Here is a 26,272-nt window from a genome sequence, read left to right on the forward strand (position 1 = left end):
AGATAGATAGATAGATAGATAGATAGATAGATAGATAGATAGATAGATAGATAGATAGATAGATAGATAGATAGATAGATAGATAGATAGAAACTGAGATGGAGCAGTGGTTGCTGCTGTGCAGCAAAGTAGGTCATATTGTGTGTTATAAATAATGGAAGCAAACTCTTTATTGTAGATGCTCAGCCCCCACGCACTTCATTGCTAAACACTCCACATAAGCGTTCTCACCCAACTCAATGAGCAACAGCCCCGACATCGAGCTCTAAACTCCAAATACAGAGAAGCAAGCCACCCACTAGTTTTACTGCGTGCAACCCATTTAGCTGATCAACACCAATCGCAAAACTGAACTTTGAGAATCAACCACATACAAAACACTTAAAAGGACTACAGTGTCGCTTGCAGCTGCAACCTAACAGCGAGCATGGAAGCAATATGGGCCTTTAACATTCTCTCAATAGGAACAAACTGCAAAGAAGCAGAGAAAGCTAAATTAAAGGACAGGAGTGTGGGGAAGGGAAGGTTTCTCTTTATAATTATTTCCCTGAAGGCAGGAGAGAGAAGAGCTACACATCACTGGTTTACAATAAGGTAATGTGAAATAAGACAAGAAAAATCTGTGAGAAAGAAACTTTTCAAGTTAAAGACAAAAGAGAAGTCTGGTAATCTTACAGAAGAGGAAGTTAACCAGAAAATTTAAATAAGAACAGATCAAATATAGGGGGAAACAGTCAAGACAGGAGCACACATTAAAGGTGGGAAATTATGACAGGTAAATTAAAGTGAATGGTGCTCATAATGTGTGAACACGGAGCAGAAAAGCTCCTCTCTACTGTAGTTTTTTAAGACTTTCGGTAGTCGTTCCAAGTAACATGCTGAAATATCTCACGGTTAAAATAACTTAGAAAACAGGCAGCTCTTTACTCCAGCTTTGCATTTTAATTTAGCTTGTTTATGAGTATCCTGCGCCAGTCTATGTTTTAAAAGCCCCTAAATGATCCAAGCTAACTCCCACATATGCATATTTGAGCATATTTTCCCCTGCTTTGCATTTTTTTTTTCATCACTGCTCTGCATGTGCTTGGCCAGAAAGTGGATCACATTGAACCGTTACTGCAGAAATGCCCTTCCTCTTCAAAGGTCAGAAGTGCACTCGTCTGCATAAAACATTATCAGTCAGAATGTATTTTTCTGAAAGCTGCTGAAAAAGACAGCAGACAGCTTACCTGCTTCTAATTAATAATAACCTCATGACTCTGGGGTGAATAATGACTTCGTGAAGCAATGAACTGCTTTGGGGGGTGTCATACAGCATCTCTTAGAATCAATTTGAGAAATGAAAAATCTCTCCATCTAGTTGTGATTAAACTTTCATTAGGCTTATATGGGTGGGTGTCGCGGGTTTTATTGTAGATACTATATCGAGGCTGTGAATTGTGGGTTTTGTTTATGAGCTTGTAGTTGTAAATGAGCTCGTCCACCTGGCTGAGTCTTTACGGCGCTGGGCTGAACGACCTTCTGCACGCTTGCAACTGGCTCATGCACCTGTCGTGTCGTGCCGGAGTTGTGAAAGTCAAGGAATTTTGCTGTGAATAAATTACTATGCGTTTATGAGACTTGACAGATTTAAACGAAAACGTGCTCCACTTCTTTGCCTTGCTTTTGACTTTGGGTCTCAATAAAGCTTTTCCTGGTCAATAAATTCAGGGAGGCAACAAGATAGAAAAAAGATTTACTGTGTCCTTCAACTATTTATGAGTGGGAAAGGTTTGATGGGCACTTTGCGAATTATGACTTTTCATTCTTCGTGGCTGAAAGGCGTTCAGAAAACCATGACCAAGCTCCTCGGCTGAGGTCTTCAAGCAAGGCAGCTTTCTTCTTCTTTGCTGTTCAGAAATACTTCCTTTATTTGGATTTTAAAAAAAACCACATTACAGGTTTCATGTATGTGAGCTGTGATTTTTTTTTCTATACTTATACCTCTCTGCTTGCACAGTTTATTCCTCCTCTTTCTCTACGACCAGGTCTACTGTCACTCGTTCTAATGCTATCCACACTGTCCCACATGGGCTTTTTATATATTAAGCTATAATTTGAAATTTCACCTAATAATATAATACCTAACTTGGCATGATCAGTTATCTGTATCAAGGTATTCAAAGGCTTTAGAAAGATGCCAGAGAAAGCAAAGAATGCATGCTTCTCCCCATTGCTCCCCTATTGTGCATTCCTCACTTTAAACTTAACAATGCAAGCTGAGGCCTCGTGCCAAAACCATTAAAACTACCACACTAAATGAAGTTTTGTTTTTTGTTTGTTTTTTTCTTTTGCACACAGATTCTGTCACTGCTTTGTTACTGTGAAGGCACCAGCAGAGGCAAGAACAAGACTAAAGCTGCAGCTTAATGAATTCTGACTTAACTTTTCTTTCGAAGGATGTCAAGTAGAAGAAATAATAGTACAGATATTTTGTTTTAATTTACATAAATGATGACTTTTGTCAGCTAAAAGAATTAAACAGAAATGTTTTTTTTATAATTATTATTAAAGTGTAGCCTAAATTTCACAATGCAATCTTGTGGACTATTTTCCAGTGACAATTTGGCTCTAATTCCACTCTGATGATGATGACAGCGTTGCAATCTGCCAACAAGTGCAGCTGCTCCAGGAAAATTGTCATAATAAAACAAAGTTTATGTAAGCAAAAAGAAAGATAAAAATTAAACAGATATAAATATGAGGGCACGGTTACAAAGGCAATAACATAATCATGATGCAAACTGGTGAATGATTTTATGACTTCTATGTATTTTAAAACTTTATTTCAGGCAACATAATTTAAAGAATAATGAAAGTTATTGGAGCTGTGAACTTTGTAGTGAACTAAGTATTTCATATGAACATTAATTAAATAATCTTAACTTGACTGGACTGAATTTAGACTAGTTAGCCACAAATGAGGAGGAAAGGAGGACATTTGGCACCCCAGATAGAGTAAAGCTGCTAAAATGAAATAACAATCATTTTAATAATATTAAAAATATAATTAAGTTGTATGTACAGTCATATAGCACCAGTGATTTTCATGTCTTGGGATCTTTCTACCAATAAAATAAATCTGTTCAAATTAAAAGCTGGATTCCTCTATCTTCTCAGTGTAATATTATTTCACTGCAGTAAAATACAAATATCACACATAATTTCCAGGGGCATCAATAAATATGGACGACGCCGTGTTTAATAATGACTGTGCAGTGTAAAAGGAATTTTGAATAGAAATGAAAGTTGAGCAATTCAATAAAATTTATGTTTACAGTTGCCAGTTTAGCCCTTTATTAGCAGCCAGTGCAAGAGAAGAGAATCCCTTATAGAAAAGAAGCACAAAACTCAGCAGCAAATTAAATGCAAAACATGTGCTGTACTTCTTCAAAGACAGTGGGGGGTAGGGGGGGGTAGGTGTTGCAGAGCAACACAAAACCACATCTGAGAGGAGCCACTGAACTGAGCAGAGATAAAAGGCTTTGAATAAGCTCAGTATTTACAGCAATGGAATATTAAAACAGACAACGACCAGAACAATGCGAAACATGTGTAAGTGAATAATTACGCGTGACAGCGACGGAGAAATTTGCACAATCCATCAGCCCGGCTGGAGCTTACCGAGCTGTAGAGCATGCCCTCGCCATTCATGGCGATGTAGAAGCCGCTCTTCACCCCTTGGATGGCCACCACTCTCAGACCCACGGGAATAAGATTAAACAGGGCTGCAGAGCGGAGCAGATTGAAGCAGAGGCAGGGAGGCACAGAGAGGCAGAGACAAAGGAGACACATCAAATACAAAAAGGACAGAACAGAACAATTGAGTTTGAACTTAATTCTTGACTGTACAAGCCTTGATCTGTGGTTTTTGGCTATCCGTCAGCAGCGGAGGGAACAGGACACGGGTAATAGGGACACTTCGCGGTGAAGTGTTGCTGGTAAATAAGAAATCTGAAGGTATATGTTGACGGCTAACGAACAGAAGGACATATACCGTACTACCACATATCCTTCTCATCAGATCTGGCTGGCTCATTTAAACACTAGAGAGAGGTTGAGATTTTAAGAGCAGTAGCCATCTCACACAAATTTAGCACAAATGTGTAACAAGGTGTTAAGTAAATTATTATTTCACTGTGGCTGCATTGTTCTAAAAGAAATTTTAGAACAATGTGTCCTTTAATTTGAGTACATTTATTCAGTAAGTAAAACCAAATGACCAGCGGTGGAAGATGCCTCTTGTGTTCCACCATCACAAACGTAAACATGTAGAACTTGCTAAGCTCCACTGACACTTCTGAAACCTTAATTACACTGCGGTTATGTACGTAAACAAGTCTGCCTGTTGCTGAAGTTGTCAAGTGTCACTGTCCTAAAGCTTTCAAAGTTAGGCATCGAGGTTAGGCAGCATAGACACTAGGGGGCGGTTCTGACTTAGCTTCCAAATTCAGAGCAACGTTTTAGACAATACAAGGTGGAAGAAATTTGACAATGTACAGTCTGAGAAATTGAAATAAATGGGGGCGCTACATTACACGTGACTGTTTAACACATTGTGACAAGTTGATTTAGGAAACAAGACGTTCTGTCATTATTTTTTCATCCTCGTCATCATTTCCCTTCCTTTGGCTGATTGCCACTCGAGCTACACCGCGCAACACTGCTGCCGTGAACACCAGTGGCACTGCTCTATTTGCTACATTGAAACAGGCGTCCACAAGCTCTCTGATTAAATAGGCAGCAAACGAAGGCAGAAGATGGACAGAAAATCCTGTCCATATGCATCTTATTTAGCGTCGGGTATAAATGAGCCTTCGCAGGAACTGCGCCTTAACTGATTGTGTCAGTTAAGACTGATATTGAGATTTACAGCAGTGACTCAACGAAGGAACACCAATTGCTGTCTGGTTCTACACTGCTTTTGCACACAAAGGCTTGGGTTTTGTCAGCATCTGTTTTAACTAATTAATGCAAGTAATTGTCCTTATATCTCTGTATAGTTTGGGTTTCTACTAGGTTGTTCTGCCTGAGGAGTGTTACTCTGTTTCTACTTAGCATATAGTAAAAAAAATATAGGTAGTCTATAGGAGTAGGATGATGATTGTCAATCGTTGCCTCTGTTTGTTCTCCTGACTGAGCCATGACTTTGACGGACATTAGCCTGGTGAAGGTGTGAGACACTCTTTACCTGCAGGGAACTCCATGCATAGCTGAAATGATTGCTCTGCAAGTGCCGATGGGGACTATCAGATAAAACTGGCAGGGAAAAGCAGAGACGTGTCAACACAGGTCAGTCCTCTGAGCTGATTCAATTTCACTCAATAAATATCGACATGCTGCTTTTGCCTGCCAATGGTTTAAACCTGCCCTCGGGCCACTGCAGGCCGGCCATTCATAAAAGCCTATAAATGAACGGAGTTCAACTTTCAATTTACTTTGTCAGACTCAAGATTTTTCTTTTTATTTCCTCTCCTCATAATTTCCGTGACCATTGGTTCTTCTCAGACAGAGCCTGTAAAAAGTGCCATTCACAACTTATCCCGGCTTGAAAACACATAAAATATAGCATGCTGCAGAACTATTGTACTTTAGTTCTGGTCCGTTGTTCTTGCTCTAATCTGTCATCTAAAATCATTTATTGAATTGACAGGAGTCGGCAGTCGGCTATCGTTTAAACGTCCGGCTTTTCTATTTTCAGCCACTGATTGATTTCATTATTACAGCAGCACTGACTCCTGTAAAGAGTATCTGATGACTATCCTGAAGGTGATTCTTCTTCTTTAATACCCCCCTCAGACAAAAGAGAGAGGTCTGGATGGCACGGGGAGCATTTAAGAGATTTCTCGGGATCTTCTTTTGTTAAAAAAAAAAAAAAACAGGACATAAAGTGGGTTGAAACGCATCAGTAAAGTAAAAATCCTTGAAAACGGCAAATCTTCCCGCCGAACGGTAATCGTCTTGAAGTAAATCCTGCAGTTAGGCTGAGGAAATTTTATTTAACGTGAAGACTGCCAGCATTGCAGGAATTACTCATAAAAGGTTTAAAAGGACATCCGGCCAAATGGGAAACATGAAAAGCATTTGCTCACACCCAAAAACAAACTCCAAACCCAGATCCAGCCGCTAAATTGTTTGTCTTGTAGTAGTCCTGTTGCACCTGTGGTTATTAGATTATATTTAATTTGACATTTTGGACCGTGATCAATATAACAAAATAAGTTATTTTATTAAACTATACTGAGGGAAATGTAAGGGAGAATATAAACAATGTAAATTTAACACACTATAAATGCCTATTCTACGTAAAAAGCTTTTTTCAATTTTAATCTGCACAAAAGCCCAAGTTCTCATTAATATCCCGACCTTTAATTTCAACAGCAGTTTCCCCAAAGAGAACTGTCGGAGACCAGTCCAAGACACTAATAGATGCTGAGCAAAATTTTCAGCAGGGAGCCCGATTTTCAGCCAACAGAGGATAAAGTCTTCTGTTCGGTTTACAAGTAACTTTGGTAAACTTTGAAATATTAACCAAACTTAGACATAACCAGCAGAAATGGTGAAATTAGCCTTGACGTGTGATGATTCTCGTAATTTTCAAATTATAATAGTTTTTGTTATTAAGTAATGCATCTGATGCACTTGTGAAACTGTGATGTATGAGTTTAGTTGTGGTTACAGTGATAATAATTCACAAAGTTTCCAATGCATAGGGCTTTCTTGGCATCAATGTGAGTGTGTGGTATTGCTAATTTACCTTAGTTGCTATTTTAGATTTAAATATTTAAATATTATGAAATGCCAACATGTACTATCGCAAATCTCACTTGTGAAAATGTGTCAAACCCCTCGGTTGTTTAAAAAGGTTTATGAGGTGGGTCTGTTTGATGAGGTGCCAACTGATGTCAGCTTTAATTAAAATCATCTTAACATGAGTTGACGCAAAGTGCAAAAACAAGATGCTGTCAAAATGTTAATTTGGGGAGCCTGTGCTCCCTGTCTAACAAGCTAGAAACATTCCCACGTGTAAAACAGTCAGATGGTTGGATAAATGTATGGTTAATGACCAACAGTACTGACCAAGGTTAAATTATTGGTCAAGGAGTGATGGTAGGGACATAACTTAAGGTTGGTCAACACATTATTTAGGGTGTTGATTTACAGCTGAACTGAGACTTTATGTTAAAAGGCTGCTGTGTGTGTCATCTTCAGAAAAAGTTTATGGTCATCAGTGCTACATGGAGAGTTAAAGATTAAGACTGGCAGGTGTCTCATTACCAACAGACTGTGCAGTTAATTACCGAGTTTGATCAACTGATTAATCACCGTTCAGATTTAAACAGGCAGTTCGTTTAATTAATCATGTTTCATTTCAGTCGTTTTGGTGTACAGCTTTGCATGTAAGCCAAACTTCAACTAAAGCATGTAAATTTACTTTACTTATTCCAGAGTTCAAAACAAAGCAAAACACTTTGAAATGAGTCACGTTTCATCATGCTTGTGCCGAGCTTCTGCCTCACAGAGCTAGCAGCAGCAGCAATTAGCAAACGCCTGGTGGAAGTGCAGAGCTTATCATACAAACTAATTCTCAGTCCAACCTTCCTAAGAACATTGCTAAAGGCTTAATGAAAGAGCATTGTTGGTAACATGCTGAAGGCGGAGTGTCCGAAAGAGTAGGAACTTCTTAAAGAGACAGAGGCCCAATTTCAAAGTGTCAAATTGTGTTGTCAAATTTGTTTTAAGCTATGTATATATAAACAGCATTTTTAAAACAACAGAAGGAAACCGTTACTTAACTGTGCAATAAAATAGCACTATGTGCCTGTAAAGTTCATAATATCGCCCCTTTAACCGCTACTTTAATTGCTCCATTATTTAATCTTCACTTTCATTGGATTTGATTTAGGGGTATCAGATTAAACATAAATATTGTACCAATTACCTTCCATTTTACATTTATAAGCAACTTTGTGCGGCTCCATCACATAAAAACCCAATAAAAAATTTTTTAAAAAAACATTAAATAAACACAGAATTTGTGACTTTAATACAAAAAAACTTCCAAGAGGTATGGGTACTTTTGGGAGGCTCTCTGGTCAATACATTACAATTACGTTTTATGGGGCAAAATGGTGCGATGGCAGTTTAACATCATTCTGGTGACTAAAAAAACAAATGCACAAAAAAAAATAGTTTATGTAAAATTGGGTATCATCGGATTTAGAATACAAAACTGCATTGAAAATAGTATCAATTTAAATGTACATGTATATGTGACATGTACATTTGAAAAAAAAAACAACAAAAAACTATGCTCCATGCACAACCAGTCGCACTCATAGTGTAAGTGAGTGAAATTGGTTGGGGGTTTATTTGTCACAACAAACGGTTTTGTGCTATTCTCAGCACAACCATCCGTTGTGGGAATACAGCAAATAATCAAAAAGTAAATTAGGTTCAGTCTGAGCTCATGTTGTGCGAAGCATGCGGACAGCACGTGCTGCCTGGAAATAAATTACCGTATTCCATCTGCCAGGGCTGAGGATGCGGCAGGTCAGAAGGTGATGTGGTTCAAGGGTGTGGGTAATCTATTATTCTAATAATCCACCCCGGCAATCAATGGTTCACTGCAAAGAGCTGCATACTAAATATCCCTGCTCCATTTTCATTACTTTTCGGTTGCGTTGTGTGTTTATGTACTCTGCTGAAAACACTCTGGATTTCTCTTGAACAACCTGTGGCTTTCCGCTGCTCCTTCCGTGTCTTCCTTCGGACTGTGTACGAGCTCGAGGCATCTCGAATGGAGAATTATTCATTGGGCACAAATGGAAGGTGGTATTTTTAGTTTGCTACGGCTGAATTATTCACCGCATTCCTCCAGCCAGGGGCCAGCGGGACTGCTTAACTAAAGGATTACCACAAGGTGGGGAAACCCTCCACAATACAATAAAATCCTGCACTCCAGAACACAATAGAGGTACCTAAAATATCAATTTAAAAAAAAAGTGCTTAACTTGCACAGACAAAATGCAATATGTCAATTTTCTTATGCTGTAATCTACTTTGTCCTGAAGACCTTCATTTGTTGTAAATAGCTTTAACTCAACCAGCATCCTCATCGTAAAATATAAAGTGACGTTTGATGGGGAGAGGTTTTTTTTTTTTTTTTTCCCCACTACATGACTGCTGCTATCCCGCAGCTCTGGCTCCAGCTTCCTTCAAGATTGGCAGGATGTTTTAGAGAAGAAAGGTCATGATTAGTTTCCTGACTGGCTTCCGTCCAGAGTGGTAGTGTCATCATTATTGCTCTGATGACCGTTCTGCGCTGACATATATTTATTCCCTGATGCTACATGGGAAAGTCTTTTCAAAGAAGCATCCAGCAGTTCAAGATAGAAGCGTAGATGATTTTATTTCTCTGCTTATTTATTTATTTACTGCTCTGCAAAGGCATTTTCTTACATGGATCATTATGGAAATGCTTTTGGAAGACTTGGAAGAGGTGGCTCAAGGATGGATCTTTGTGGCAAGAAATTCCAGGGGAAAGTAAAATGGTTTCCAAATTTTCATTTGACCATCTTAAATTGTTTTCTTAAGCAACAGCAAAACGTGACACTAAAGCAGAACTACATTAATGCAAAATCAGAAGGAATGTTGGGATTTGTCTGAATCACAAGTTTGAAAAATCTCAATACTTGTTTTACGCTGTGGAAAGCGTAACGTTGTCAAGAGAAAGTGAGAGCTCTTAAACCATTGAATAACCATTTGACACATTTTCTTTCCCTGTGATTGCATAACCAGATGCAGGAATGAGGGCATGCTGCGCTGTGAAGATGACTGAACAATTCCCTTCAAAATGCTGAATTTCAGAGGAGAAAATTCATTTTAGGAAGGCCCTAAGCTAATTTTGGAGCACGTTAAGCTGCCCCCCCCTCCTTCCCCCAGCCCATGTACCAGTTGCATAAGAATGATGGTTAAGTGTATATAATGTGGCAAAATGTTATATAACCAGCTGACTCACGAACCGGTAAAACATTTGGAAGCAGCAGCCTCTGTAATGCTCCACTCACTGTTGTCGCTGTTCTCGTCCTTGCTGCCGTCGATGGTCCCATCCGGCTGCATCTGCAGGTAGAAGCCCTGCTGGCTGAACAGTCGCGTCACGATGCCTTTCAGCTGTGGCTCTGAAATGCACAAGTTCACGCACGCACACGGGCAACACACACACCACACGCATACACAACCACCAGAGGCAGAGCCACGGCAGCATCCCCAACACAGAACATGTCAGAACGAGAGTCGCGCGGCAATGGAAAAACATTTTACCGTACTTACAGCACTTTCACACACAAACGATAATTCTGAGCTATTTGAAATGCCAAAAATCATCACATACAATTCACGGAGGGAAATAACAGTATCATCATCTACAACAGAGTGCACAGGCTGTGGAAGACGGAGTGTTCAGATAATAGTGATTAAATCACATTTAATAGATTAACAGTTGTTTTTATTATTATCTCTAGACAGCACACGCACTATTACTGGGATCCCTGGTGAAGATGTAGCCTTAAAATATGTTGTTTATGAGACTTGCTGATCCCAAGATGTCGCTCTTAAACAGCAAGATGTTTTTAGACTTCCTGACCACCACACTCAATGAGCATGGTCACTAAATAAACCTGCAGATTTGGACAGCCTTGTTTATTATGGATTAAAATGTTTAAATGTCACTCTGGGTAACTTTTTGCATTTTGTTTTTTTATTTATTTAAAGCATTAAGTACAAATAATATTGAGTCGAGTTGATTTTATTTTATTTCCCACATTAAATAAATGTGCCTAAGTTAAAGGTTAGGTTTTACTTTCTTTCAGAGTGGAATTAAATAAAAAAATGCATTTCATTATTTCAAGGCTTTTCTGCACCAGGAGTTGGAAGTATTTTATTGTTTAAACCTCTGGAAACAAATGCAAACTTTTTTTTCTGTGAATATATTTTATAAAGATCATATTCAGTTTTTTAACCCAGAGAAAGATGGGTAATCACTCCATGATCAATCTCACCTTTGACTGAATGAATTACTTAACCTCACAATCCAACCTCCACAGCTTTCACAATTTAAAAATAACTAACAGCACTAAACATTTCAGGACATACATTTCAGTCTTACCAGCTGTTGAAAGGTTTATGCCATCTGCCGCATCACTTTATGAAAATATAAACGGTTGCACAACTGGCACACTTTTACAGTAGGAGAAAAAGCAATGAAAATGCACTTATTTTTCTGTAATTTATTGCAGCTAATGCAGGAAAAGTGGATGTTTTAGACCACTTGGAGGTGTTTTCAAACTTAAATCTTGAGTAACTGCGGTTACGGAGTGAATGTCGCTGATATGTAAACTTAATCCTCTAATTTTATAGGTAGGTTGTTTGAAGTGAACGGACACACAGGTATTTCTTGATGTTATAAAAAGCTGTTGCGGCTTCTTTTTTAACATTGCAATAACCCCAAATCGACCCCTATCTTTGAGGTGCAGGACTTCTGGCAAGTTGTCAGATTGCTACTCGGAGCTCTTTACACTCTTGAAGTGAGCAGGTGGAAACGAAAATTAGCTCAGGGCAACAAAAGCGTCAGGGCCCCTAGCAATGCCAGGACAAAACTACAGTACAGGTGTAGAAAACGATCTTTATCCCGGAGATGCTCAGCCTGCAGTCTGTCCACTGTTAGAAAAGCTTTTGATTTTTGTGCAAAAGTAAAACACAACCATTGTTATAAAGCAGAGATTTTGGCTCTGCGCAGCGCAGTGGTGGAAAACTGCGCAGTTTTTGTTGCTGCTTTTAAAACTAATTGTCTGGAGATTTTTTCATTTGGTTTTAAGTAATAATATCCTTAAAAATTGGACAGTGATTATATACTGTGCTAATGAACATTATTCATTTTCATGAACATTATTAGCACTTTCAACTGTCTTTAGCATCATATGTTTTGTGATTAGTGAGGAACTCCATCAAACTGCTCTTCTGCAAAATTGTTTTCACTGGCAGGGCAGATTGGGCAACTTTTTCATGAGCGCAACATAGACACTGAACTATGCTGCTCTACTTACCAATGAATTTTTCTTGCATTTATACCTTTAAAAGGATATTTTAAACCAAAATGTCAGGTTTTTTTTAAAATAAGCTCATTTTCAGACATGTCGTTTTGTCCTCCTTTTGCATACGTTACTGCATCTGTATTGAATGGAGGCGATCTGCCTGTGGTTCTGCTGAAGTGTAATAGAAGCCCAGGTTGCTTTTTTAGCAGCCATATTGTTGAAAAATAATTGGGTTAGTGTCTCTCATTCTTGATAATACTCATAGATACTTTGTGAGGTTCAGGCAAGGGTGACTATGTAGGCAAATAAAGCACTGGAACAGTATCGTCGCTGAACCAAACACATTGCTGCTGGAAAATGAAATCAGTGTCTCCATAAGACGTCTCCATAAAGCAAGCATGCAGTGCTCTAAAATTTCCTGGAAGGTGGCTGAGTTTACTGTGGACTTCAAAAATGTTGGTGACATGGCAACCTCAAATCATCACTGACTGGCAACCTCACTGGACTTCAAGCAACATGGATTCAGATTAATTAAGTGCATCTGCTCAATATTGCAGAAAAACAATATTGAGCGTCTTTCACAATGATGTATTTTTTTTTTTTTTTTTTGCAGTATCCAGATAAAACTGCTTTGATTTGAGTGCCAAAACAATATTTCAGCATACAACTGTTATCTTGCAAGTTATACGTATATCTCCCGCTAGAGTTTAGTGGGAAACACAAAAAGTCATGGTGGGCCATGCCTTGAGTTTGACATGATATTTGGAGGCTCAACCTTTGCCTTTTGAGTTAATTAGGTGATTAGGGTGTGACACTATAAATACCCAATATGAAAATTTTCACAATATTCAAATTTTCTAAGACACTGAATTTTGGCATATTTCACTGCCTGTAAGCCATAATCATCCAAATACAGGGTATAAATGCTTGAAATGTTTTAGTCCCTGTGTAATAAATGTATGTAGTATGTAGGCTTAACTTTCTAAAATGAGTGACAAAAAAAAATTGCTCCATCTTATTGAATAATAAAAAATTTTGATGTACCTGTAGAAGTGACATTAGGATGTGTTGGGAAGTCAGGAGTGCTTTCATCAAGATCTTTTTTTTATTTTTTTATTTCTGACTGGTCTATTACTGGTCATGGCTGACTGAGCTAAAAATCGCCTGACTTCAGTTACCAGTGCATCACTGTGCAGAGCTATATTTATTTAAGGGTTGCTGAAAAGTGTGATGAGGAATCATACTTTACGTTCACGTGTATCTGACGCAATGTTACAAAGTCCCTCAATGTTTGCTGTATGTGTGTATTTGCCTCTGGAAAAGAAGAATATAGTAGGAATTAGCCAGACTGTCCTCCAAGTTCACAAGAGTTGGAGGACACGCAATTAATTTCAGTCTGGTCAGACACAAAGTATCCTAAATGATTTAGCAAAAAGAAACATTCAGAGACTTGCTTTCTTGAGAAAGAAAGACGGCTTTAGCCCGATCCTAATTCAACAGCAATAACAGATGGGATCTGCTCCAAAGCTGATTGCTCCAATAATTACAAGTGTCTGAGATTTATTCACATTGTAAAAAATATATAAAAAAATAAAAGAAGGCACAAGCGAATGGAAAGGGGGAGCAAGCCGAAAGAGTTAGCCAAGTAGTGACCCAGAGCGAGAGCGAGTTCACGTCTGCTCAACTGTACATCATCCCTGACCGTCAATTCCCAACTCACCTACCCCTGGGTTAGTGCCATCAATTCCTAGGACAGGCCCTTCATCATCCATCACGGGCAGGTTGAGGAAGAATGAGAGTGTGTGTGTGTTTATGCGTGTGTGCGAAAGCACATGGGAGTGTACACATCAGTAAATCACGTGTGGTAACTACGCTTCCATAAATTACGGCAACAGTGCAGCCCAGAGCAATGGCTGACGGCTCATCAGTTCCAGTCATTTAGCAGAGAGCGATTGTACTGTACACATGTGTATTAGTGTGCGTGAAGGTGTAAACAGATTCCTGCAGCTTGCGTTTGTGCATGAAAAATGACTTTCAATGACAACAAAAACTTGAGATCATTGTATGGGTGTACGGACCATTAGAACGACAATAGATTTACTTCATATCAATGCAGAAAGACAAAAACATTCAGGTACACTGACGGATGGCATCATGACCAATGAGATGGTGAATGATCACCTGCTCTGAAAACGTATTCCACAAGAAAGAAAACACATCATAGTAATGTACACCAATATACACACAATATCAACCTGTACTCCACTTACACAGTTGTAAGCAACACAGATTTACAGACACACAACGAGGGACGAGAATAAAAACGGAGTCAACACTGATTGGCGGAGAAAATGAGACTGGAAATGAAAGGAGGCAGAAAGGAGAAAGAGCAACAGACGACCTGCTGGAGGATAGCTTGAGCTCGGTACGGGTGTGTGTGGGGGGGGGAGTACGAAATTAAGCTTAATTTTTTTTTTTTTTAAGAAAATAGCCACACAAAGGGGGAAATGAAGAAAAAGAAGATAAAGAAGGCGAAAATCAGCGAGGGAGTGGGTCGTCGGCTGTCAGACAGGTGTTGAGGCCCCCCAGCCCTTCCATTCCCCGTTTGTTTCCTCTCACAAACACCCGACCCCTAACCACCCACCACCCCTCCCTGGCCGAGGAGGTTGTCGACATGGGCGCGAGATGGAGTGGAGACGAGGAAAACACAGCAAACACGGATGGAGGCTGAGCTACTGACCTAGCCTGCAGCCCTTATGGGACACCTGTGGAGGTTTCAAGGGTGCATCTTACGAAGGGGGGAAGGGGGGATAAGAGGAAAAACAACAGTCTTTTAAACAGGCAGAATTCATCAGTTCTCCAGTGTATCTGCTATTTATGGCAATGCATCAGTGCAAATGTAAGGATAATCAAACATAAGACACACAGCATCTTTGCCTTTCCTGCCTCCCTAATCAGATCTGAGGAATTACCTACCAACCAAATGGTACCGAGAAGCTTGACTAATTTGCTCTACATGTAGTTACTAAGATTTAGGAAATTTGTGGCTCTATGGGCACAGATATTGTTTGCTGAGGCTCCACGGACGACATCGTATTAGTCTGTCTGGCTTTAAGTGGAGGAACACGGGTTGACTGCATCTGTTGTCCTTTCATTCTGCCTTAAAAATTGATGTCTGTCCGCCTCATCCCTCATCAGACTGTCTGCGGGACTCTGAGTGGACCGGGCTGTCGTTCATCAGACAACAGAACTATCTGGATGAAGGGGGAGGTGGAGGTGCGGGGGACTAGGGTGCAGGAGGGAATGGGAAGAGGAGGTGGCGGTGACTTGCAAGACTAGGCTGTTATCTGTACACCATGCAGGGCAGAACCAGAGGAATCAGACAGGGAGAAGGCTGGACCTCGAAGTTTGGTGGGGGAACAGAGGCGACGAGTACGTCGATACGGCTCTCAGAGGCAGAGGGCTATTCCTCCCTTCGCTGCAGTAAAGCTCCCTGTCTGCAATAAACATTTACCATTAAAAACATTTAATCTCAAAAGAGCCTTGGTGCACTGCGGTGCGGCTTATCTCCCCTCTGTTGCCCCAATCTGCATTAATATTGAATTAGGTCATTTAAAGCAGCTTTCCCTTCCCCCTGTGCATTCAATTTGCCTTTGTATTTGGGTTTGGAATGGGGGGCGAGGGTGGGGTACAAGAGAGTGGGTGGGAGCCTATTAGTCTATATGTGTGAGAGAACAGAACCTTCTCAGGTTTTATTTGAAATCTATTGTGTTTGAAAGCAATTTTAGTTCAACGTAGCTAATTATTCTTAATGGAGTTCAGTGAGAAACTAAAGGAATAACGTCACGGGAGGCAGTGTTTGCTTTACAGTCAGACAGCTCCTGTGCCTCATGTACAGGACCGACAGATAACAAGAGGACATGCAGTAAAGAAACAGGTTGATTTTTCTAACGAAAAATCAACCGTCTCAGATTAAAGCCCCTGACTGCAGTATAATGTTTCTGCTACTCAAAGAGGGGCGGGTTGCGCAGGGGGTCTGAATGGGTAGGGGGTGTGGGGGGGATTGTTTCCCTACATACACACAACACACATCTGTAATAAAAAGAATTTTAAAAAAAATGAAATTGTCCCCACTGACCTGGTCGCCGCCGAACGGGTCTTTTCTTGCCGCTACAAAAACGGACTTTGCTGAAGACCCCCAAGAAATGCCTCTCGCAGAGAGAGCGGGGGTCTTTGCTGGGGCTGGGGCGACGTTTCGAAGTGGAGACGCGGTCGCTGTTGGATTCCCTCGCCTGGCGTTTCTGCCGGATCAGGGAGCTGGCGATAGCAGCCATCTGCCCGAACCCGATCAGCAAAGAAAGAGTCTATGGTCGCCGCCGGCAGAGGTCGGGTCTGGATGCGCTCCCCTTTGCGTGGTACACGAGCACACGGGACAGGATACAGAACGTCGCTTCTGGGTCTCGGTCCGCCGAGAGTTTTTAACTAAATGTCATCCTGATCAGACAATCCTGTGAGTCCCGCGCATCGTTTGCTTGCTTGCATGCCATGCACCGTCTTTGAGGAGACAGTTGCATGTAACTGTTCCGAGTTTCGGTCGCACCCGACGGGGGGGCGGAGTGAGGAAGCGTGAAATCAGCACTTACCGATCCAGGGACATAAACCTACGGGCAGGGCCGCTGGGGGCCGGAATATGAGGCGTGAAAACATGCAACAGTGTTCGGAGGTCGGTGCAGCGGCGTTGTCATTGGAGAGCCTCAGGTATTCCAGGTGAACGGCGCCGCGTCAAAAAAAACACACACAAAAAAAAAAACGAGCACGAATCCTCCTCTGCACAGCAGGTCCGTCCTGAGGATCCCTGACGCCTCTTTAATTATGCGTTTCCACCTAAAGCCGAGTAATGTGCGCCTCTGCGTGCGGAAAAAAGAAGCAAGGTTGTCCTAACTTCCTTTGGTTGTTGTTTCACATCGTCACCTCCGCGCACATTGAACAATGAGACCGTCCGCCGCCGGTTCAGACAGGAGCCCATATAAGCCCAGTTCCCTGTTCTGTCGGTGGTACCTCTAAACGCAGTCTGAAGAAAAAAGAAAAAAAAAATGGAATCGGCAGCAGAGGCTTTACTCTGCAAGGATGCTGCAGCGCTGGAAATGAAGCCAGCGGGGAGCGATTTGTGTCTGAGGAGCAACAATTAGTTGAAACGAAAGTGCTTTCTGTTGTAGCACACAAATAATGAGTTTTTTCTCTCTCTCTCTCTTCCAAACGCAGTCGGTGAGTTACATCGCCGACGAGGGCTGAATGGTCCACAGTCTCCCCCTTTTCTGCCTCCCTCTCTCTCTCTCCCCTTCTCTCTCTCTCTCGCTCCACTTTCTCTCTCCTCTCCCTCGCTAACTCTTTTAACGCAATCATACGTGATTGAGGTTCGTATTAGGAATTCACAGGGATTGTTCAGGGATAGATTGATTATCTCTCGATGGAAATATAGAACTAAAAAGCAGATCAAATAGGAAAAAAAAGAGAAGGGTTAAATGCTGTGTGCCTTTTGCGTTAGGAAAAATGGGTTCTTCATGGAGAACATTTTTTTATCTTTCATTTACAGTCTGTTAGTATAGAATTTGTGATGATGCCAGCTGCAAATCAGTTAACTAAGACTGACACAATTACATCTAACTGTTAGGAAAGCAATTTGTCGATAATTTTTGGGCTTTCAGCCACATCTTCACCCCAGCTCTCTTTTTTTAAATATATATATAATAGAAAACATATATAACATACTAGTTTGGTTATAAAACTCCATGCAACAGGTTTGGGCAAACAAAAGGCATGAATGGCCAACAATGCAAAGACAAAACACATGAACGGATATGATTAAATAATAAATGACATGTATAAATGACAACGTACTGACATATTTAAAGATCAAAACGTTACAAACTTCGCCATGCACATTTTAGCAACTCTTGGTTCAAGACCTCAACGCTCCCCATTTTTTCAGAGATATAACACAGTTCCTTTCAAAAGCATTCATACCGCATACAGACTTTCAAGTTTAGAACAACAAACATCAGTATGTTTTATCTGGATCTGATATGGGTGATCAGAACACATTAGTGCAAGGTTGTGATATGGAAAGGAAAGGTCACATAGTTTTAATTTCCTCTTTTTAAATTAAAAAGATGATTTTAATTATTGTGTTGCATAGGTACATAAATCCCTATATGAAATCCAAATGTCCACAACAGCACCCAAGTATTAATCAACTCACGTGTGCATTCAGCTCTGTTCTCCTGTGGTTACGCCTGCAGCTTCTTTCTCTTAGTATTTGCCCAGTTTTTTGAGTACACTCACTCTGAAGGAGAGCGGTCAATAAATCACGATCATAATTTTACTGTTGCAAAAACATAGCAAGGCATCATTTCACATGCAGTTATTCATTGCAACGACAGTATACAGCTTTAAACAAATGAAAACCATCAAAAAAAAAATTAATCAATGCAAAAGCAGCAAAGACTTGCTAAATGATGCCTCCTTCAAGAATGATTTACTCTAGCCATTTGTCTGCTAATCTAAAACAGACAAATGGCTGTTTTGATGAGAAATAACTATTTCTCATCAAATAGTTATTTGATGAGAAAGACTTCTGCAGACTTTGAGGATTTTCAGTTTTTCAGTCATCTCCTCCTCGTTAATCTTCCTCAATAAAACAAAACCTGTCGTGATTATAAGGCTCAGTTTCCTTTGACAAGTCAGACCTTTGTTTTTAGTTGTCTTCGTCAAAGCAGCATGTCTTATGCTGGCAGCAGTTTATGTGATGGGTTCTAGCTCTCTATTAGACTCCCCATTGTCACATTTAATTCATTGCACTTGAGTTGTGTCCTTGTGTCAATCCCACTTGTAATCTGCTCTTTAGCCTTGGCTTTCCTCCACCAAATATAGAGAAATACAATGAAAGTTAGAGAATTGGTCATTGGCCACAAAGAATTGTGTCCATGGCACCAAAATGGTCCTGGACCCACCAAACGCCCAGACTGGGCTGCTCTCATCATCCGGGACGTTTAAATGCCCACCGGATATTCCGCCATATCCTCTGAAGGGAAAACTCTTGCAAAAAATACAGACGTGAGTGGGAAGACACACATTCCCTGAACAGCTTCTGTGAGGATTAATAGCATGCACGTTTTTCAAATTGTGTCAGTGAGTGAATTTAGCACTCTGTGAATTTAGCATTCTGTCTGCCTAATAGCAGACAGAATGGATCAGGAGAGCATCACAGTGGACAAGTAAGAACGCAGAAAACTCAGCTTTCAGTGTTACAACTACTCAATCTACTACTGAGACAGATATGGTGGAACATTATGTTATGATTGATACAGTTTAATATTGTAATTTTAGAAGAATATTGTGGATCAAATCAGGCAAGAAACCAATAAATGTGAGGAGTAGCTAAGCAGGGTTGGATTATAAAACTATATTCTAATCTACAAACATCTTAGAGAGCACTTCTTCAATCCAAGATCCAAACATGAAAAAAAAAAGTATGGCACAATTGCAAACCTAGCCAGATATGGCAGTCCATTTAAACTAGCAGGCTGGGCAAGGAGAGCATTAATCAGAAAGCCAAGAGACTCAAAGTGACTCATGAGGAGCTGCAGAGGTCTAAAGCTCAGGCACTGCACTTAAAAAAATGCCATGTATGGAATAGTGGTTACAAGAAAGCCATTGTTAAAAAACCCCAACAAAAAACAATAAGAAGTCCTGCTCTAGTTGGAAAAAGGTTCTCTAGAACAGAATTGAAATATTTGTATTCAAAATACTTTGTGTGATAGAAAAGAAACATTGAAAGTTATCCTTTGCAAGACATGGTGTTGGTGGTGGTATGATGCAGCGAGGATTATTTATCAAGGCCTTGGAAGTTATATGAGGTTAAATATAGGATGATTCTGAAAGAAAATCTTCTATGGACTGCATAGACGTGAGACAGAGGTGAACTTTCCACTTCCAGCTGGACTACCGCCTGACCGACACAGCTACAAAGGAAACGTTTATAGCAAATGTAACAGTTATGGGCTATGCAGTTAACTGCGGCTACAAGAGCAGCATCAGAAGATGGTTCTTTCAGGAGCCTGAGGTGTGAATGAAGACACGAAGCAATGGTTTTGGTTTTAGTTTTGGTGTATATATTAGTGTTTTGGGAAAAGAAAAAAAAAACAGACAATTACAAATGCACAATGAGAGACAAATTAACTCAAAATAAATCAATTCCAAGATCATAGAGTTCTTGTTCTTCGTCCTTAGCTCGCCATCCTTGGACTCAGATGAGGATCTGACCCATCATGAATAAAAAAAAAAATAAAAAAAAACGACCTTTGGGAAGAAAGTGGGGCGTACTAGACTGCAATTAGCTGTTTCAATCCCGGTGACGGCCCAGGTAACGGACGCCAACAGTTCAATAGATCAAATGAGTGGATGCAAAGATTTCGATGAATTTGCCAGGATGAATTTGCAGGAAGATGCCAAACAGCCAGCCACAATCACAGTGGAACAGGTGATGAAGTTCAACTGTGCGCTGGAGGCGGGGCTTTAAATAAGTTAGCAAGTTTGGGGCAAAACAGGAAGTGAGCCCGCAAAAATAAAAGTCTTGACTAATTGACTAATTGCGGGTTACACAAAGTATACTTTCATCAGAGTGCTCGGGTTAAAGTATGGAGTGAAATCCAACTCAAAATTTTTGGCAAGTCTTCCAAAGTGACCTTTTAGAATAATGCATGATTTTCTGCATGCGAACATCGTTGAGAAGCATGCAAACATGTGCTTGGCAATAGGTTTGTATTCCAAATAGATCAAAAGCTAAGCTGACAGAGACCATTGTTTGTTGTTTATGAACAGATGCAAAAATTGCCGGACAAAAACGCAAGAGGTCAGCAAACTTCCTGCATCCCCATGATGAAACAGCATGAAACATTTAAAGGCTTTCTCCGTGACTTTGCTTGACATTCTCTACCCAAACCAAATCTGTTCCGACAGCAAGATCAGGGGGGGGGGGAAATGTAGATAGATCTACATATTTAAAGGACATGGGATAAGAATATGGCACTGGTTAGTCTTTTGGCTGATGTTTAATGTGAGTGACAGAAAGGCAAATATAGACAGTTAGAAAAAGACAAAAACAATGGAAAAATAAGCTCTTTCCATTCCGTGACTAAAATAAATGGTCAAAATGTGTAATTAGAAACGAGCAATTGACTCAATAAGATTCAGAACAAATACTTGTCATTAGGCATTGTGCTATGCCTAATGATGGGAGGTAGAAATCATTATGCCACTGCGGTATTCAGAAATATATCAACAACATTAATTGTTATATATCGTGCTGTTGTGTGCAACAGCATGGTACTGAGCGTACAGACAGGCTGTGTGGTGTGAAGCACAAAGGCAACGTCTCAGAAATGAGCGGGACCATGTTGGACCTGAGCGCTACATAAGTGGACATATGTCTTTGTCAGAAAAAGATAAAGTATACCCTTTCAAGAATCTGCTTAACTTCCTCATTCCACTGCAGACGACTAGTGTTCACTTCCTGGAGAGATTTACACAACAGCAGGGAAACAGTTCTGCACACGCTTGATGCATAAGGAGACTTTTTTTTTTAAATTGTCTCACTGTTTTGTTTTGTTTTTTTTACATAAGCTTCTGTTTCATAAGTGTGGCATATACAATTGTGAAGGTTTAATTGCATCAGTCCAAATCTTCTCTGTGAACATACAGATGCTACACTGCAGCACATAACTGAAGTAAAACAAAGCTAAGCTTCAGCATACCTGCGGTCCCCAAATCGCTTGTTTCTGTCTGATGCCATCTTGTGGTTAAAAAAATGAACCACAGCGTGATAAGAGGAGAGAGAAGAAAAAAAAAAAGTCTACGTCCAACTTTCAAGTTTCTCACTTCTGAGTGTCCTTGAAATACCTCGCAGATTTGTTGACTCACAACAGCCGGAGCAAAATTTCATAGCGTAATGTCTACTCGACTTTCTCGCTGAGTCTGTAGGAGGCTGAAGTGCCGAAATGTGAGAGAATGAAAGCAATCCCACTGCTCAGACTGCTTGTTCAACACACTTCTAGTATTGACAAAAATCATCACATAAACGTGAGAAGTTTGTGCTATTAAAGCGCTAACCCCACTGAAAAGACGAGACAAACATTAAAACTACTGTCTGGGCAAAAACAGTGAGGCAAATCATTAAAATCAGCATTTGTCCAGTGAGGATAAGCATAGTTACCCAATTTAAAACCACATTAGCATTCACTAAAGCTTGGAAACTAACTATGTAGCTACCAATCAATTCAGTAAGAAACCACTTACAAACATTTATTTCTCTACTTTGGTGTCCACCAGAAAACCTTCTCTTTCAGTCGGGACCTTCTCGGTTTGAAATTTTGAGATGTTACCAACACAAAAGTCGGTGTTTTTCATTGGGGTTTAATGTCAAATATAGGCAAAAACCATCTTATAATTGTGCCACACATATATCTATTCAACCCGCTTTACTTTGATAACCCTAAAGAAAATCCAGAGTAAACAACTTCCTTCCTCTAGTTGGTAAAAAGAGTCCACTTGCATGCAATTTAATCTCACAGAGCTCCTGTGAAAGAACACACCAGCCATATCAGGGATAAAGCTGTGCAGAAGTTTAAAGCAGGCTCAGGTTATAAAACTGTATCTAAAGCTTTGAACATCTAACAGAGCGCTGTTCCGTCTGACATCTGAAAATGAAAAGAGCAAGATCAAACTTAAAACCTACCAAGACATGGCTGTCTGCATAAACTGAAGGCAAGAGGCCAATGATAAGATAAAAGGAGCTGCAGAGATTCGCAGCCCAGTTGGGAGAATTTTTTTAATGGTGTAAAATATTAGTTGTGCACTCCCTAAATATTCCTTTTGTGAAAGGCTGATAAGAAAAGGGCATTTTTAAAAGAAAGTTAAAAAAAAATAAAAATAAAAAATAGAAGTCCAATTAGCAAGTTGGATTAGCTCCAGTCTTGTTTGATGAGACCAAAAATCGAAAGTTTTTTGGCCTGCACACAAAATTAATACTACACATTACTGTAAACTCCTCATCATCACTGGTAAACATGGTGGTAACTGTATCATGCAGTGAGAATGATTTACGTCAGCAGGAACAGAGTTGATAGGAAGATGAAAAAAGTGTGCCAACTTTTGAAGAAAACATGCCAAGTACTACAAAAGGCTGGACAAAAGGTAGAAGGACAGCAATCCGAAACATGCAGCCAGAGCTTGAATGAAGTGGTCTAAATCAAAGCATATTCATGTGTATGACACAATGGCGGAGTAAAAGCACACATCTGAGTCCAATAAAGAATCAATGGCAAAACTTGAAGGTTAGGCTTTATAGACAGCCTCCATCCAATCTAAGTGAGTTTTAGTCATTTTTACATTTTTTTGCTGATCTATCACATAAAAACCCCCAATAAAATACATTAGCATTTGTGTTTGTAACGTGACAAAACATGAACAAGTCTTACGTTGATAAGCTGATAAGTCTTCTCACAACACAAACAGAAAAATAAACACATGTCTGAATAGCAGCTGCTGCATTTAAATTCTTCTAAATAGGCTACAGTCAGCAAAGTGAGATCCTCAGGTTAACGTTTGCAGAAAACAACCCAGGTGCTCGACTCGCACAATGAGGGAAAGCAGGTGCAAACATGTATGCCAACTCCAAAAGCCCATTCACGAAAACATCTTGAGGTTAGTTTTTTTTATTTTTTTAATCCAGACTGAACACATTGATTAAAAAAAAGAAAAGTTTTCTCTCTTCCTTCTGCATATTATTTACTGAAAAAAAAAATATGCAGAGAAAGTAAATAAACCACTGCAGAGAACAATGTCTGTTAAGAGATCTTCTTCCTAACAAGCACAGACCTGCTTTATTGTACCAATTATTTACTCAGCAGTTTCAAAATTGCTTAGTAATCAAACATTCCCCAAATTATCATGATACACAGTGGGGCCAGCGGTTAGACCACTACCAGAACAACTCCCAAGTTCAACTTCAAAAATATGTATATATATATTTTTGCTACAGTTTGCTATGTCTTACTCCTCTGTGGCTTCACTTGCACATCCCTCTACGAGTTATCAAAACTAATACATTCAGCAATATTTTTAACTTCAACTTGAGACAGATGCTTTGGGGAAACTCGTGGATTTAAGTATTGCGTCCATTTCTGTCAACACCTTTGAGCTGACTACTGAAGTTTTGATTGAGGTCACCCGGTTCAGGTAACAGCGAGCTGAGATGCGGGAGAAGGGACTGTCAGGGCTTTCAGTTGGAGCCCTGCAGATCCCAGTGTGCGCGCTGCTTTTGGTCCAAACGACCTCGAAGGAATCAGCTATGCTTAATGGAGTTTCTAATTGTCTGCCCTGAATTTCACAAATTGAGAGGTGACAAAAGGAGGCACCAGGCGAAACAATGCAGAGTTTTCCTTGTGTAAACACGGGACCGTTTTTTGGTTTTTTTTTTTTTTTTGGTTTAGTTTTTTTTAATGCCTTTGAAAACAGGAACAGTTATGTCACAAGTGAACAACTGTAGCAATGCAGTCAGCTGCCTCTGAGATGACTAAAGGACATAGGAGTGATCTCAGGCTTTTTGCCAAACAGGTAAGTGGTGGTTGTGTACAGATGTGTGTGTGCGTGTGCGCGTGGATGACAGTTAGTGTTGATATTATGCAGTATAGTACATTGTCTGCATTTGAAAAGTCTGGTTCAATAAGAATGTGTCATATCCAAGTTATACCTCTGTTATGACATGCGCTGAACGACTTAAGTCAAAGTAAAGTCTGTGGGTTGTTTTTGTTGTTATGAGAGTCTGAATAGTAGCTACACAAAACAGATTTTCAGAGATTTTCTTTCAACTAAAGGACCGATTTTTTTTTTTTTTAAGTTTGGTTGATCAGTTGTGACGTGAGAGCTCTTTAAAACCAATTCTGACGTGAAAAGTTTGAATCACTGCCCTGGAGTGCGTCTGCTATGGCGCTATCCACGGTGCTGAAGCAGGCTGCTAGTTTTGGGGCCCTCTCAGGAGCTCTTTCTGGGCCCCCTGAAGTTTAATAACTTGATCCCTGCATTGCCTCTTTATTTATTTATTTATTTTTTATTTTTTTATTGGCTCGCTTCAGACGGAGCACTGTAAATATACAGCCCGGCTGGGGCGAAGTATCTGGAGCTATCTGTGTCCTCTTGGTGCCGACTGGCTGAAGCCATCTGCGGCGGGCGCAGACTGCACACAAAACTCGGGACAAACGCGAGGAGCGCAAGGACTGAGAAGAAAAGGCTCTCTGCTGCAGACTCGGAGGATGTGAAACACTCGAGTGTTTAATGAAACCTATCCACCCCCCACCCATCCTTCTTTCCTCATTCGCATCCTCTCCCTTTTTTTTTATAACATTCTTTCTTTCTTTTTTTTTTTTCTCCCCCTTACCCGCCACCTCCCCTCCCCTCTGTCACTCAAGAGAGAAAGCATGCAAAGCAAAGCAAAGGCAGCTGTTGAAGCTATGTTTGTCTCTCACCGTCGGTGATAGTGGTCGACTTCGATCGTTGTCCACAGAAACACTGCAGCATATGCGCTCCTTTCTGAAGGAATGGCCTCAGAATCCTCATTGATTTGGGTTGGTGGGAGCCTTTCCTCAATCCAAACAATCGGACAGCGCTATCACAACACAGAAGGGTCAGGCAGCATAGCGTTGCCAGCCAGCCAGCCTCTCTCCGCAGGCTTCGCGGCAGCCCCTCAAAACGCCAGAAGGGCACAGTCTGCGGGACAAATTACGCTAAAACGAGGCATCTTGAGTGATCCCCCCCTCCCCGCCACCCGTCTCTCTCTCTCACTCTCTCTCTCTCTCTCTCGCTCGCTCGTTCTCTCTCTCTCTCCCTCTCTCTTCCCTTTCTAGTGCTATCTCACTCTCCCACAAGTCTATCCACGGTCATTCGCGTCCTCAAACTCCTCTCCCGCCACGGCAAGGCAACGCAAGGACGTTACAATGTGCTCTTTTTTTTTTTTTTTAATTGTAGCTACATCCCCTTCCCCCGCGCGTTTCCCCGCAGCGGACGTAAAAAAAAAAAAAAAAAAAAAA

General features: G+C 40.4%; 1 protein-coding gene and 1 long non-coding RNA gene across 5 annotated transcripts in view; one reads left to right on the forward strand and one right to left on the reverse strand.

Moving 5' to 3' along the window:
• The window catches only part of fgf12a (fibroblast growth factor 12a), a 41,493-nt gene that overhangs the window by 6,433 nt on the left and 8,788 nt on the right, over positions 1 to 26,272 (reverse strand). Inside the window, exons 1-4 of one of the 4 annotated variants that reach the window (XM_007566975.2) lie at positions 16,270 to 17,391; positions 14,872 to 14,919; positions 10,110 to 10,220; positions 3,664 to 3,767 (exon numbers count right to left, since the gene is read on the reverse strand). In XM_007566975.2, the coding sequence (XP_007567037.1) occupies positions 3,664 to 3,767; positions 10,110 to 10,220; positions 14,872 to 14,919; positions 16,270 to 16,465 (459 nt within the window). In that variant the 5' untranslated portion in view covers positions 16,466 to 17,391. Of the gene's footprint in view, positions 1 to 3,663; positions 3,768 to 10,109; positions 10,221 to 14,871; positions 14,920 to 16,269; positions 17,392 to 25,711; positions 26,234 to 26,272 lie in introns of those variants that run through there. The other 3 variants (XM_007566976.2, XM_016679099.1, XM_016679100.1) reach the window with 3 other exon arrangements.
• LOC107838025 (uncharacterized) lies at positions 17,953 to 24,287 on the forward strand. The gene is made up of 2 exons (XR_001664082.1): positions 17,953 to 20,178; positions 20,797 to 24,287. It is a non-coding gene; the product is annotated as an uncharacterized LOC107838025 (long non-coding RNA).

The sequence above is a fragment of the Poecilia formosa genome, unplaced genomic scaffold, assembly GCF_000485575.1.
Source record: "Poecilia formosa unplaced genomic scaffold, Poecilia_formosa-5.1.2 Scaffold202, whole genome shotgun sequence".
Lineage (NCBI taxonomy): Eukaryota > Metazoa > Chordata > Actinopteri > Cyprinodontiformes > Poeciliidae > Poecilia > Poecilia formosa.